This window comes from Montipora capricornis, chromosome 6 (assembly GCF_036669925.1).
Source record: "Montipora capricornis isolate CH-2021 chromosome 6, ASM3666992v2, whole genome shotgun sequence".
In the NCBI taxonomy this organism is placed as follows: Eukaryota; Metazoa; Cnidaria; class Anthozoa; order Scleractinia; family Acroporidae; genus Montipora; species Montipora capricornis.
The window spans coordinates 37,484,157-37,496,656 of NC_090888.1; the positions used below are offsets into that span (position 1 = coordinate 37,484,157).

The following is a 12,500-nucleotide window of genomic DNA, read 5'->3' on the forward strand; positions in this document are numbered from 1 at the left end:
GGGATTAAGGGGTCGATTTCATCAGTTATGGATGCGATATTTGACAACTCAACCGATCTCAAAGGCATTGGTGTCATTCGTTGTCAATGAAGCTTCGACAGCTTTGCCAGTCACTGAGTAACACACTCGATTTTTAACTTTGTGCCGTCAGGGAGACTCTGACGAACTGCGGCTTCATATAGCGCACCGAAGAATGTATTAGGATGAGAAGAACGTATTTCAACATAAAGCTGTTTTCATGGTAAAATATATTACATTGAGGAAACATACTAAAAAAGGATTTCAGTTTACATTTGCAAATTTTGCTGCACGATGGTTTCTAGGATTTTTACAGATGAGACTCACTCGACAAGCGAAGTAGACGAGAAGCAACAAACCGGCAATACGGAGACAAAGGAAAACTGCAGCACCCACTTCAAGGAAAAACTCCGAAGGAAATCAAAAATAAAGGTAATATCTGAAATACTCAAATTCCAAAAATACTCACTTTTGGAGCTTCAACCACGTTGTTGAAACTTACAACTTTGTGGGGTTTTTTATTTTATTATTTTCGAGAAAGTTCAAGGAGTCAGAGTGGGTCCTTAGTGAGTGGATACAAGGAAAACTGAACAAAAATCCTTGGACGGAAAAGATGTAAGCATAACTTAAACGCTGATTCCCCAGGTTATTCTCTTTCCTATTCAAGCACAGGTATCTACCGATATGTGGTACATAAAGCATAAAACAGGTAAACGTTTCCGTGGCTTAGGTTGCCTTTGTTTTCCTGCTAGGTCTACTATTAAGACATAACGTGCTTATGATGGCCAACATGCCATTTGATTGCAGCTATACAAGATTACATACAGAGACTATTAAGACTGACACGTGGTATGACTGATTGATTTCTTTTAGCTGCCAACTCGCAAGCAGTGTGCTATGCCGAGGACTGAGAGTGAGTAAACATCATCAAATGGGTTTTGAAACCCCCCCCCCCCCCCCTCCCAGGAATGAGGGCACTTATTCTCTTGTTGCCAAATATAACCGTCAACCGTTCCCTTAAAATTATTTTAAGGTATCCCTTGTCCGGTGGATAATATTCCTTGTCCCTTGGTAGGTCTTAACATGTAATGCCGGGGATAGAGCTGGAAATCAGTAGACCGATGTTGCTATTTGAACGTCGCTGTAACTACAGAAATGATTTCACTGTGAGCTGAGAAGTCTCATTGGTTACCGACTGTAACGATTAAATCCGAACTGAACAACTCAGCCTGACTGAATATTAGATCTATGGAGAGGGCTTAAATAAGTGTAAAATTAGTATATTTGTGTTTTAGTACAGTGAGGGGAAAATGTTCTGCAAAACACCATATAGCTAGCAAGGCTACTTCGTGGAAATCGGCCAACAGGCATACTACCAATGACCCACATTAGGTGCATTAAATTGCACTCTTCTCTTCTCTTTTCTTCTATCTAAGCAAATAGTTTACGCCTTCATATTAACGTTGCATCATACTCAGCAACCTGACTTGAACAATGATTCTATTGAAACTGTTTCTCTAGGCATTGCGGACTGTCTGCCAGATGAGGTGCTATCAGAGATACTCCAGTTTGTCTGCGACAGTGAGCGAGATGCTGCCATTTTGACCCTGAGTTTGGTGTGCCGCAGATGGTGAAATCTTGTTTCAGACAAAATGTTTGGAAGGAAAGTGCACTTTAGGTGGCTTTCCTCCGTCTATTACTGGAACAAGGCAACCGAAGAATTCAGAGAAAAGTACTTTGTAATGTACGAGATCGAATAGTGCTTTGGGTGCAAAAATCGGTACAAGGATGCACCTGGATTTATGAAGAGAGGAAATGCAATTAGATTTTACTCCGAAAGTGCAGATTACGGTCATACTGGATACTGTTCACATTATTGTGCTCAGCGATGCGGTGCATATGTTGATCCAGTTGATAATTGGCAAGAATAGACCTTTAGAGCTTCGTTTTCTTTCCCAATCCAGACCACGTGATGTTACTCAAGGGGACAGTTTCTTTCAAAATTCGTCTTGCGTCCTTGCCTATACACGCACATTAACTAGAAGAAAGGAAGGAAAGGAAAGGAAAGGAACTTTATTTAAGTGCCAAGTCGTTCTAGCGCTGCAGCACTAATTGGGGACACTGTAAAATAAAATTAACAATTAACACAAATCAAATGAAATGTTGGTTTTTGAGGAGAGGGGAAACCGGAGTACCCGGAGAAAAACCTCTCGGTGCAGACTAGAGAACCAACAAACTCAACCCACATATGACGCTGCGTCTGGGAATCGAACCCGGGCCACATTGGTGGGAGACGAGTGTTCTCACCACTGCGCCATCCAAGCACCCAAAAAGAAATTTTCCCCTGAGAATACTTTGTCTTAATTGGGAAAGCGACAGGTACAAGCTACTGAAAAAGGTCTATAACGTGAACTCAAGTTTACAGGGACTACCCCTCGAATGAGATAATTTGCAGGAGCATGTCATTATCCCATCAATGCAAAAACATGGAAAGAGAATGTTCTCGCAATTTCAAAACCAATTCTAAACGAAACGGCTTTGTAAAGGTAAATGGAAATGACGTTACATGTGGTTTCTTGACAAATAAAAAACAAGCTCTATCGCGACGAAATAACGTAACATGGGATATATACAGTGAGTGAATAAGTAAGTAAGTAAGTGAAGCGATCCTCGCACTTAAGTGGGTCCTAACTGGACGATTTGAACAAATGGACAATTGTCTCTTATAGATACTTGAGAAATTCTGGTGGCTCCAACGGGATTCTACCCCATGACCTCCGCGTTACCAGAGCAATGCCTTACCACCTGATCTATATGAAGCCACACAACCGGGAACAGGTCTTTTTTTTTAGCTCATGTGTTCCCGTGAAAGGATCACTTCACTCCTTTTTCTACAACCCGCACTTCAAATATATGTATTGGATATTATATATAACTACCAGCGGTAATGTTGTAGACTTCATCAGCTATAAAACAAAATATATAGAAAAACTTTATTAGCTATTTTCCCGTTGCAACGGGAAAAAAAACTCGGTCCGTAACTTACATTACGGACCTCCAACTCGGTTAGTAAAATAGGTATGTAATTTTACAAAACATATATTTGTGACCAAAAAACGGTTTTGTAACCGATCGGTTTTTTACGCCACATGGGTAAAAACACGTTTGTGCCAAAAAACTGCTTCATTATAGTACAAAAGCAGCATTTTTACAATTATATAAATGTAATCGTGAAGCAGCTCCTTTACAATTGAAAAGACTATGATTTCCGTTCAAAAAAGCAGCTTTTTAATGTAAAAATGCTGATTTGTCATGTAAAAAAGAAAAACGAAACTTCACTATCAAAACATGAATGGACATTTACACACGCTGGCAACCTTTCCACAAAAAGTGGAAGGTACTCAAGAAATGCGAACCTTATGATAACATTAGCAAGAAATGTAACTTATGCTTTTATGATAAATTTAGTATTAAGCCATCCCCTTTTTTTCTCCGTTTAGCGTTGTTCGACCAACCCAAATTTTTGGCATTTTCCAAAAAAAAAAAATTGGTAACGACGTTTTTAAGCTATTTTATGTCGCATAGGAGTTTCGGTAGTTGATCCTTTTCCCCACGCTGTCTTAATTTTGCAACAACATCCACCAACTTTACTGTCATATTGATTTTGTGTTCACGTCTTGTTGTTTTCCCGGCTCCACAGCTATGATGCCGGGGTACCAGGTCTTCGATTCCGAGAATGCTTATGATTTTTTTTTTCTAGGTTTTTTTTTTCAATTCGACCGACCGATCCAATATCAAAACACGGATTCGACGGTAAACGAAAAAAAACTAGACCCGCCTTGAGGGTACACTGGGTTGCCTGTGGTACGTGCACCGTTCCGGACAATTTTTTCAAGTTGGGGGTCATTAAGACCATGTATGGGGTCACCCAGAAGTCATACCAGCAGAGGCCCTTTGGCTCACAGGCTCTCACACGTTTGTACGACGAAACAGATCTGTCCTTGCGTAATATGTAGCTCTAACAGTGCACGATATTGTTTTGGTATTGTCTATCATTGTAGTTAAGTGCCGTGGTGGAAGCCTTGGGTAAATAGCCTGAGAAGACATGTGGTTACTAGCAAAGTACTGAACCCAGAAAGATGAAGAAAATAAATGGGAAGTGAGAAACATTGGCTTCTGGGCTGACATGTTGATTAACTCTCCAAGACGAGGTTATTTATCACAAGGTAATTCCATCATTTTGGAAATAGCAGCTACTTTATTATTCACCGGCGTCACAACTTTATGCTGATTTTGGGGCTCATTTTGTTGAAACTCAAGCACGCTTCCAACACACCTGTTTATTTTCATGAAACCTTTCCCGCTTACAGAGCAATACTAAAAATATCCACCCGTATCACGTTTCAACTTCAAGCTCCAAAATTCAATACACAACATGATATTATAATTCACAAAGGCAGAAAATATCACAGAATCCTTTTCCAGCGAAACATTTTATTGAAACAAACAATATAAGATGCACTAAAACGCCATTCGCGTTGCAATGACTTTCCATTCCTGGTTAACGAGAAAAACAAACTCACGAGGCAGAATCCCTAACCCTAACCCTAGCCCTAACCCTAACACTAAACCCTAACCTTTAATTAAGTTAGCACAACAGAAAAACGCTAACCTCATTTTGACACGAAAATGCTTTACTATTGCCATAAAAGCTATCCAGTTAATCTCGCCTATTATAAAACATGATGATTTCATAAAGGCCACCTTTTCCAGCGAACAATTTTTTGAAACAATTAACATATTTGCTCTTAGAGGGGAAAACCTCTTCCTATTTCATTGCGTGCGTGCAGACAAGAAACTCAATCGTGCCAAATTACCATGTACAAGCTTTCTTTCAAATAATTCTTGGCTGTCACATTTCCAATTTTTTTTTACCTGAAGACTGTGCAGAGTTGATCACAGATCCACTTAAGGTGTTCGATTCGTTCTCTGTCTTTGTTGAACCCATAGGTTACCAGAGAATTTTCCATTTGGTTTTAGTGTTCTACATAACAGCACACTTGGTAAATATTATTTTAGAAATGCAGCTCACTTTGATTTCTGCTCGATGGGCGACAGATTGTTGTCGAAGTCCATAGACCGTATTCATAAATGGCGGCCAATTTATAATTCTTTTGTCGAAGTGCAAATTAGCCTACCAAGCCTCGATACCATACAGTGAAAAGAATTCTTGATCTAAAATGAGGCTTGGTAGGCTAATTTGCACGTGGACAAAAGAATTATAAATGTAACCGCCGTTTATGAATAAGGTCTATTACTCGTCGCTTTTGAGATTCCAGGTGTTGGTTTTCACCGCCTGCCTAGTTTATCCAACTGACTTTCTATTATTGAGCTCCATAAGGGTATATTTTGTTTAAGGATCCACTAAAACGCCATTCGCGTTACATGACTTTCGACGCCATTGCAGGCCACAATAGGTTAATGATTCTACTGTGTCCACCAGAGAAATATACGCAGTTCCACTACCCTCTCGATCCTAAGAAAATACGCGCAGAAGGCTCTATGCACAAAGATACCACTTACCAGGGGAGTGACAGGCAAGACTTTTACCGACACGGAAGAAAAAAAGAAAAATAACACCGAACAAATGCCCCCCACTTTTAGACTGGGATTGCCATACGGCAACCCAGTAAAAAGGAGGTGGCCTTATCTGCAAGAAGCCTTTTCAGTCTCAACAAACGCAAGGAATTAGCGATTTCATGCCCCAAAGAAATGGATCACAGATAGTGCTCAGAAACTTAAGATAATCCAACGCAGTAATAAACACCATAGCAACCGTACATTTATATAAAGCGGCCAGCATTTAAATTTACTGGTCAGTCGTTGTAAATTGGCTGAAGAATGTGGTCATTCGCCCATACGAAACAGAACTGTGGCAACAAGACGGTTAGTCAATCTTGAAGTTCTGAACTGAAGTTGAGCGCTTTTTGAAAATCCGTCCATTACAAATACGCAAAATAAAACCTTGCGTCCAAGTGAGTTGCTAAGCAAGATAAAGACTAGGATCTCAGTCTTTACAAGCGTCCCTCATGCCAATTTTGACTGAGAATAAGGCATGATGGATGACGAATTGCTTGCCTTGTGGTCACCAAAATTGCGTAATTACCACCTTTCGTTCTCTAAATCGGTTTTAATATTGAATGTGCAGTCTGTACTTTTTTAAAGTACACAGGTAAAAAGATGAAAGGTTAAATAGCTACATTTTGTGTGTGTTGTTTCCCCAGAATGCATTTTTCCTGAAGCGAAATTTATAATATGCATCTTATCACATCCAACCATTTACTACGGAGCATAGGTCGGGAGCATAGGTCACGTCGAGCGAAGTGGTGAGGCGATATCTGATATGATGAAATGATATATCAACTGGATCATACATTAACTGCAGATATGAAATCAAGTGAAGCTATGATCTTCGCAGTTATGAACGCAATTTTTGCAATTCCGTAGAGAAGCCTGAGCTATGAAGCCACTGACATTGGGACCTGGTCATTTGTGAGTTCTAATGTTCCCGTAAGGAATGAATCAATGATGAAATGATATATGAAGTGGATCATATATGAACTATCATATATATATCACAAATTACGAGCTCCCAACGTCAGTGGCTTCATAGCTCAGTTGGTTAGAGCGTCGCACCGGTATCGCGAGGTCACGGGTTCCCTACGCAATTGCAAAAACTGCGTTCATAACTGCGAGGATCATAGCTTCACTTAATATCTGATATGTTGATAAATAAAACACAGCCGCTTTGGATTAAGAATTCATTTTCATTTTGTTGATCATCGAACTGTTCGTGAGTTTTACTGACTGTACAGAGGGCTAAAAGTATTAAATAAGACCGGGAAATCCTGCTTTGCTGGGGCTTGATATGATGTCCACATCAGCTTTTTAGCTGCCTTTTATTCCCGGGGGGGGGGGGGTACTGCCATATATGGGCTATATAGGTATGTGCCGCTGTGAAGGGTATGGTTTTCAAGCAGTTTACTCTAGCATAGGGTATATAAATCAGAGCGTTTGGGTCTAGAATAGGGGATCATTTCTCACGAAACTGACCAGTCGCTTGAAGATTTTATCAAGACTAAGGAAACCAGAAATTCCCGCTCAAAAATATTAAAAAGTCGAGTCGGCAAAGTTTAAATTTGCGCAACTCAGCCTCAACAGTGTCAATAAATGGCTATCATGAGAAACTTCTGGATATTATTAACTCTCAAGTATCGGTATTTAGACGGAAATCGGTGGGAGTTTACTCTAGTATAGGGTAGCAAAATTCAGCTGAACTAGCTCTGGTATAGGCTAAGGGTTCCAGGGTCCCAGCGGCACATCCCCACCCAGAAATTCCTAAAGTACCCCCCCCCCCCCCCCCCCCGGGCTTTTATTGACCTACTTGACAAATAAAGAAGTTACGTATCGTTTTCGGGGCTTATATCGGGGGTGTCTTTAAACTTGGAACTTGGAACTTGGAACTTATACTCCCAGATAGCTGGGCTAACACTGTCATATGGTTGGTGACAATCTGCGAGCCATGCGATTTTCGCCTTTAAGTCTAAGCACCCATTTCAAATAGCGCTGATAAACAGTTATTTAGTCTAAGCACCCATTTTAAAACGGTTAGCTTTCGATAACTGTGTGACTCGCATGGCTCGACATGTTGGCTCGCATGCTCGCATGACTCATGTTCATGACTCGCATGGCTCGCTGGCTCACACTTTGTCCCAACTGCCATTATCCCAGATCGACGTCGACGTACCGTCCGGTCCCTATTTTCTGCTTTAACATGACGGATAATTTAAAAGGCAGTGCTCTCGTAATTTTAGCCGAAGGTGCCGAAGAAATGGAAGCTGTAATTACAACAGATGTCCTCAGGCGTGGAAAGGTACACGAAGGGATCTCCAGGATTTTCTTAATTTTGGACGGTGCCTACTAATTCAAAGATATTTTTTCCCCGGTGTGTGACTATGTAGGAAATGTAGATCTTAACAAGTGTTATTAAAATCCAAAAAGAAAATTGGGGGTAACCACGCATTTTTCAAAGATAATTCGTGAATAATATTTGTAAAAAGCTTTAAAATACAAAGCAATGTATGGTGTTCTTTCTCAAATTTAATTATCTCTCAAAAATGCATGGTTACCCCCAATTTTCTTTTTGGGTACCAAGAGTACTTACTAAGATCTACTTTCTCCGGATAGTTTTAAACCATGCAAAAATATCCCTGTATTAGTTAAAGCATCACCGATGGGAAATCCGAGTATCTCAAGATGCGCAGAACATATGCGCAATAACAATAGTAGGCACCGTCCTTAAGGACGGTGCCTACTAATTCAAAGATATTTTTGCGCCGGTTTATGATTATGTAGGAAATGTGGATCTTAACAAGTGTTATTGAAAGCCAAAAAGAAAATTGGGGGTTAAACCACACATTTTCCAAACATAATTCAAGAATAATATTTGTAAAAAGCTTTAAAATACAAAGCAATGTATGGCGTTCTTTATCAAATTGAAGCTTATTTATCTGTAAAAAAATGCATGGCTACCCCTACCCTGAAGCAGAGTCTCATTCGATCTTCCTAGATAAGTCAGGAAGAGGAAAGTAGACTCTGCCAACCGGCTCATCCAAAGAAATGGATGAGTAAGTCCAGTTTCAACTTGTCAAACCTGTTTTTTTTTTAATTTGTGCACAAGATCAATCGCCACGCGTCATCAATATTTTTTAAATTTAAAACAGCGTGACAACTTTTAACTGTATAAATTCCCATGAGTATTTCCTCCGTATGTCGGTTACAGAAATTAGTTTGCCAGAATTGAGAAACCTTCTTAATTTTTTCAGTAAAATTTGAAATGGAAAATATTAAAACTTGAGTTATCCTCAGTTTCAAAAGAAAATGATTCCTTGGTTGTCGCGTGTTGTTCGAAAATATCCCTACTTTTTGTTTTGGTTTTGTGGTTTTGCGGTTATTTAAAAATTAAGAAAACTTTTTCTGAGCTAAAAGTGCCTCTTCCCGTTCTTGGTTGTCATAAATGTGATGGTGATTTTTCATTTTTTGGCATATGATGCATGCGAGAATTAATTGTGATTATATGCTCTGTAACAGAAGTTTCATGACAGAACAGACTTCTCTAAATACTTAACACACAGTTCGACTGCACATTTATTTCATGGTGTCAACTAAAACCCCAAGCTGTAAGAAATATTAGGCGTGGTCACACTGCAAATTTTTTTACCAAGGTAAAACAAAACCGATTTACCTAGGGCTGAATTGTCCGAGTTAAATCTCAGGTTTCACTTTGCCTAGGAAAAAATCTTGAAAGGTCACACTACCCTGGGTTTGCTAGAGTGGGAAAGAAAGATCTGGTTCTGGATGGCTTTGAATGGTAAGCTGTTGTAATAACCTTGTTGCTGCTCGTCTTCAGAATACAAACTGTTTCTAGAACAAAAACAGTTCCTTGGTTAAAAAAAGATACCAAATCCACCTAAGACTGAAGTGAAATTTCAAATTCTAAACAAAAACAAACACTTGCTCTGAATTGCGTCATCGTCTTCGCATTTTGCAGTAATAAAACAAATTTAACTGATGGCAAAAAGATTTACTAGATGACCTTGAGTGTTGTATGTCCTGATCTGTCATTCACATTCGCAGACAAGCTTTTATTGGTTAATTACCTGGGGAAATAAATTTTCCCTGGCTAGCATTTTGGGATGGCTGTCAAGGAAAGCTCTATTGTTCTCGTGACATATCCAAGCTCCAGACTGTAAGATTTCCCCGAGGTAATTTACTTGGGGAAAAATCGGTTATGCTGAAAAAGATCAGTTTCCAGAGATAAACTGACAACAAGTCGAGTTTACGTCTAGGTAAAAAGCCTGCAGTGTGACCGCAGCTTTAATCTCTTCCATGATAGTCGTGTATTTAACTGTTACTCGTCCAATAACATCAGGCAACATTATCTTCTCTTTGAAATGTATGTACACAAACCAAATAAGACAGTGCTTTATGTTAATGAATGAAAACGTTTCTGTCATAACTTGCAAGGTAAAACTAAGGCTTAACTACAGAATACAGGGCACTTTTCCAGATACATTCATTGGGGTGGCCTAGCGGGTGGCCAGTTGTCTTGAGTTTTTTATTTAACAGTGGCAAGGCGGCATGCTAGATACACAGAACAATAGTTGCTTTACTCTGTCTAATGCCAGAAAATGTTTTGCTCGTCAACTTGGAGCGCCCTGGGGCACCTGAGTAGTGAATGGGTTGTTACCCATTTCAATTGACCGGGAAGCCATCAAACCACTTGACATTGACTGTTTATGTAAGTGAAGGGATCACATGTATATACATATTAGGGCCATCAACCAGAGAGCAGCAATGGTGTGTTCTCCAAAATTAATGGTTTCCTACTCAATGATATAATACTCCCTAAATCATGGCATTCATTACCAGATACTGTCTATTATACAATAGACAGTCAACTTGGTTTAAGAAACTATGTGCAATTTTAATAGTTTTTAAAATTTAACATAGCTGTTGTAATTTTTAATTTTACAATCCAGGTTAAAACAGTTATAGGAGGTCTTACTGGCTCAGATCCTGTTTCTTGCAGCCGCTCTGTGGTAGTTAAACCAGACATGAGTTTAGAAGATGCTATCAAACAGGTATAGTGTCAGTCTGTCATTAGCAAGCTCCTTGAAACTCCAGAATCATATTAGTGACAGGTATAATAGGCCAGTAAAAGACAATAATATTATTATTACTGTACATAATTTACAATGGTTGCTTGTAAAATTTAAAGACAAAGCTATTTTCTTTTTCTTCTGTTATTTATGTTAATAATTTTCAATACTCCTTTTTCGCTTTGAAACTATAAAGTTTATACATGTGTTCACAATGAGTATCTTCTTTTGTGTCTTTAGTTTTTGTTGTCTAGAATTGTTTAAGTGTAAGCGTAAATAGGATGTTCCTTAATTAAGGCAATTCCCTTGAAAATGATGTACTATCCAGATTTTTGTCAAACTTGGCACAATTGATATTCATACACAGGACACTAAAAAAAGGCAATAAACTGATGGTCTCTTTCACCGTGCTTGTTTTCGCATTGAGCACCGGTAATTTAATTGCCATGAAGATGTTCTTGTAATATGCAGTCAATTCAAGTTTTGTTTTCTTCGACGTTTTACAGCTTATATTTCTTCCTCAAATGAATAACTTTTATACCTATGTTAAAGTAATGTTGTTTATCATATTTAAACCACTGTTTAGGGTCCATTTGATGCTGTAATTTTGCCAGGAGGACTGGGAGGAACTCAGAATCTTGCTCAAGTATGATCTATTGTTATCATTGTTAATCTTTAAACCGCATCAAGTGAGAGAACTGTAATATTATTGTCTCACTTCTAGTGAGAGAACATATTCTGAGTACACTTTTTGATTTGCCATCCTGAAACTGTTATCCCTGCTCAATACAATGTAGCTTGTTTGTGCTTTATACCATCCAAATTCAAGCAGGAGCAAGTGATAGGTTACCAAAAGAATGGTCACTTTTACGTGGCATCAGCTAGTCACCTCTCTTCAAAATATACCCTTGACTCCTAAATGTCCTTTTCTCCCATTCCTTTTTTGCCTTACAAGCCTCCTTCCATAAATTGAATTACAAGCACAAGCGTAATACTTTTGTCTTCTCTTTTTTGTGTTGTAAAAGAACAAGATTAGTTTAAACTTATAAATAATATCTAATGATAAAAAAGAGCGAAAGAAACTTTACACAACGTTTCGATGACTCCATGTCATCATTTTCAAGTGAAAAGAAAATTTGATAACTTAATAACTTAATATATACCGTGCGAGGTGATAAAACGTAAAATTGTGAATGTAAATAGTGACAAATTTAAATAAATAGTTTTGCGCGTATGGAGTCTGATTGTGTGTTCAAGCATGGCCTCTTCTTCTTTATGAATAACATTTCATAAATCAGACAGTCCAGTTTTCCGTTGCACTGCTTTAAAACGGAAATGTTATGAAATGAAATGTTATTCATAAAGAAGAAGAGGCCATGCTTGAACACACAATCAGACTCCATACGCGCAAAACTATTTATTTAAATTTGTCACTATTTACATTCACACTTTTACGTTTTATCACCTCGCACGGTATATATTAAGTTATTAAGTTATCAAATTTTCTTTTCTTTTCACTTGAAAATGATGACATGGAGTCATCGAAACGTTGTGTAAAGTTTCTTTCGCTCTTTTTTATCATTAGATGTTTAAGTAAATCTAATCTTATAAATAATAGATAATAAATAAAAATAAATTTAAAAAAAAAAGCTTGTTTGTGGCACGTACACAAAAAATGTGCCCTAGAAAATTTCAATTTCGCACATTTTACCAGCTGGGTGGTGGTATTTTGGATGGATTTAAATACTAATGCATAGTATG

General features: G+C 38.4%; 1 protein-coding gene across 1 annotated transcript in view; it reads left to right on the top strand.

Moving 5' to 3' along the window:
* Positions 1-7,780: 7,780 nt before the first annotated feature.
* LOC138052058 (protein/nucleic acid deglycase DJ-1-like) overlaps positions 7,781-12,500 on the top strand; it is a 31,677-nt gene continuing 26,957 nt past the window's right edge. Inside the window, exons 1-3 of the mRNA XM_068898413.1 lie at positions 7,781-7,951; positions 10,620-10,721; positions 11,326-11,385. Of these exons, the coding sequence (XP_068754514.1) occupies positions 7,853-7,951; positions 10,620-10,721; positions 11,326-11,385 (261 nt within the window). The 5' untranslated portion in view covers positions 7,781-7,852. The remainder of the gene's footprint in view (positions 7,952-10,619; positions 10,722-11,325; positions 11,386-12,500) is intronic.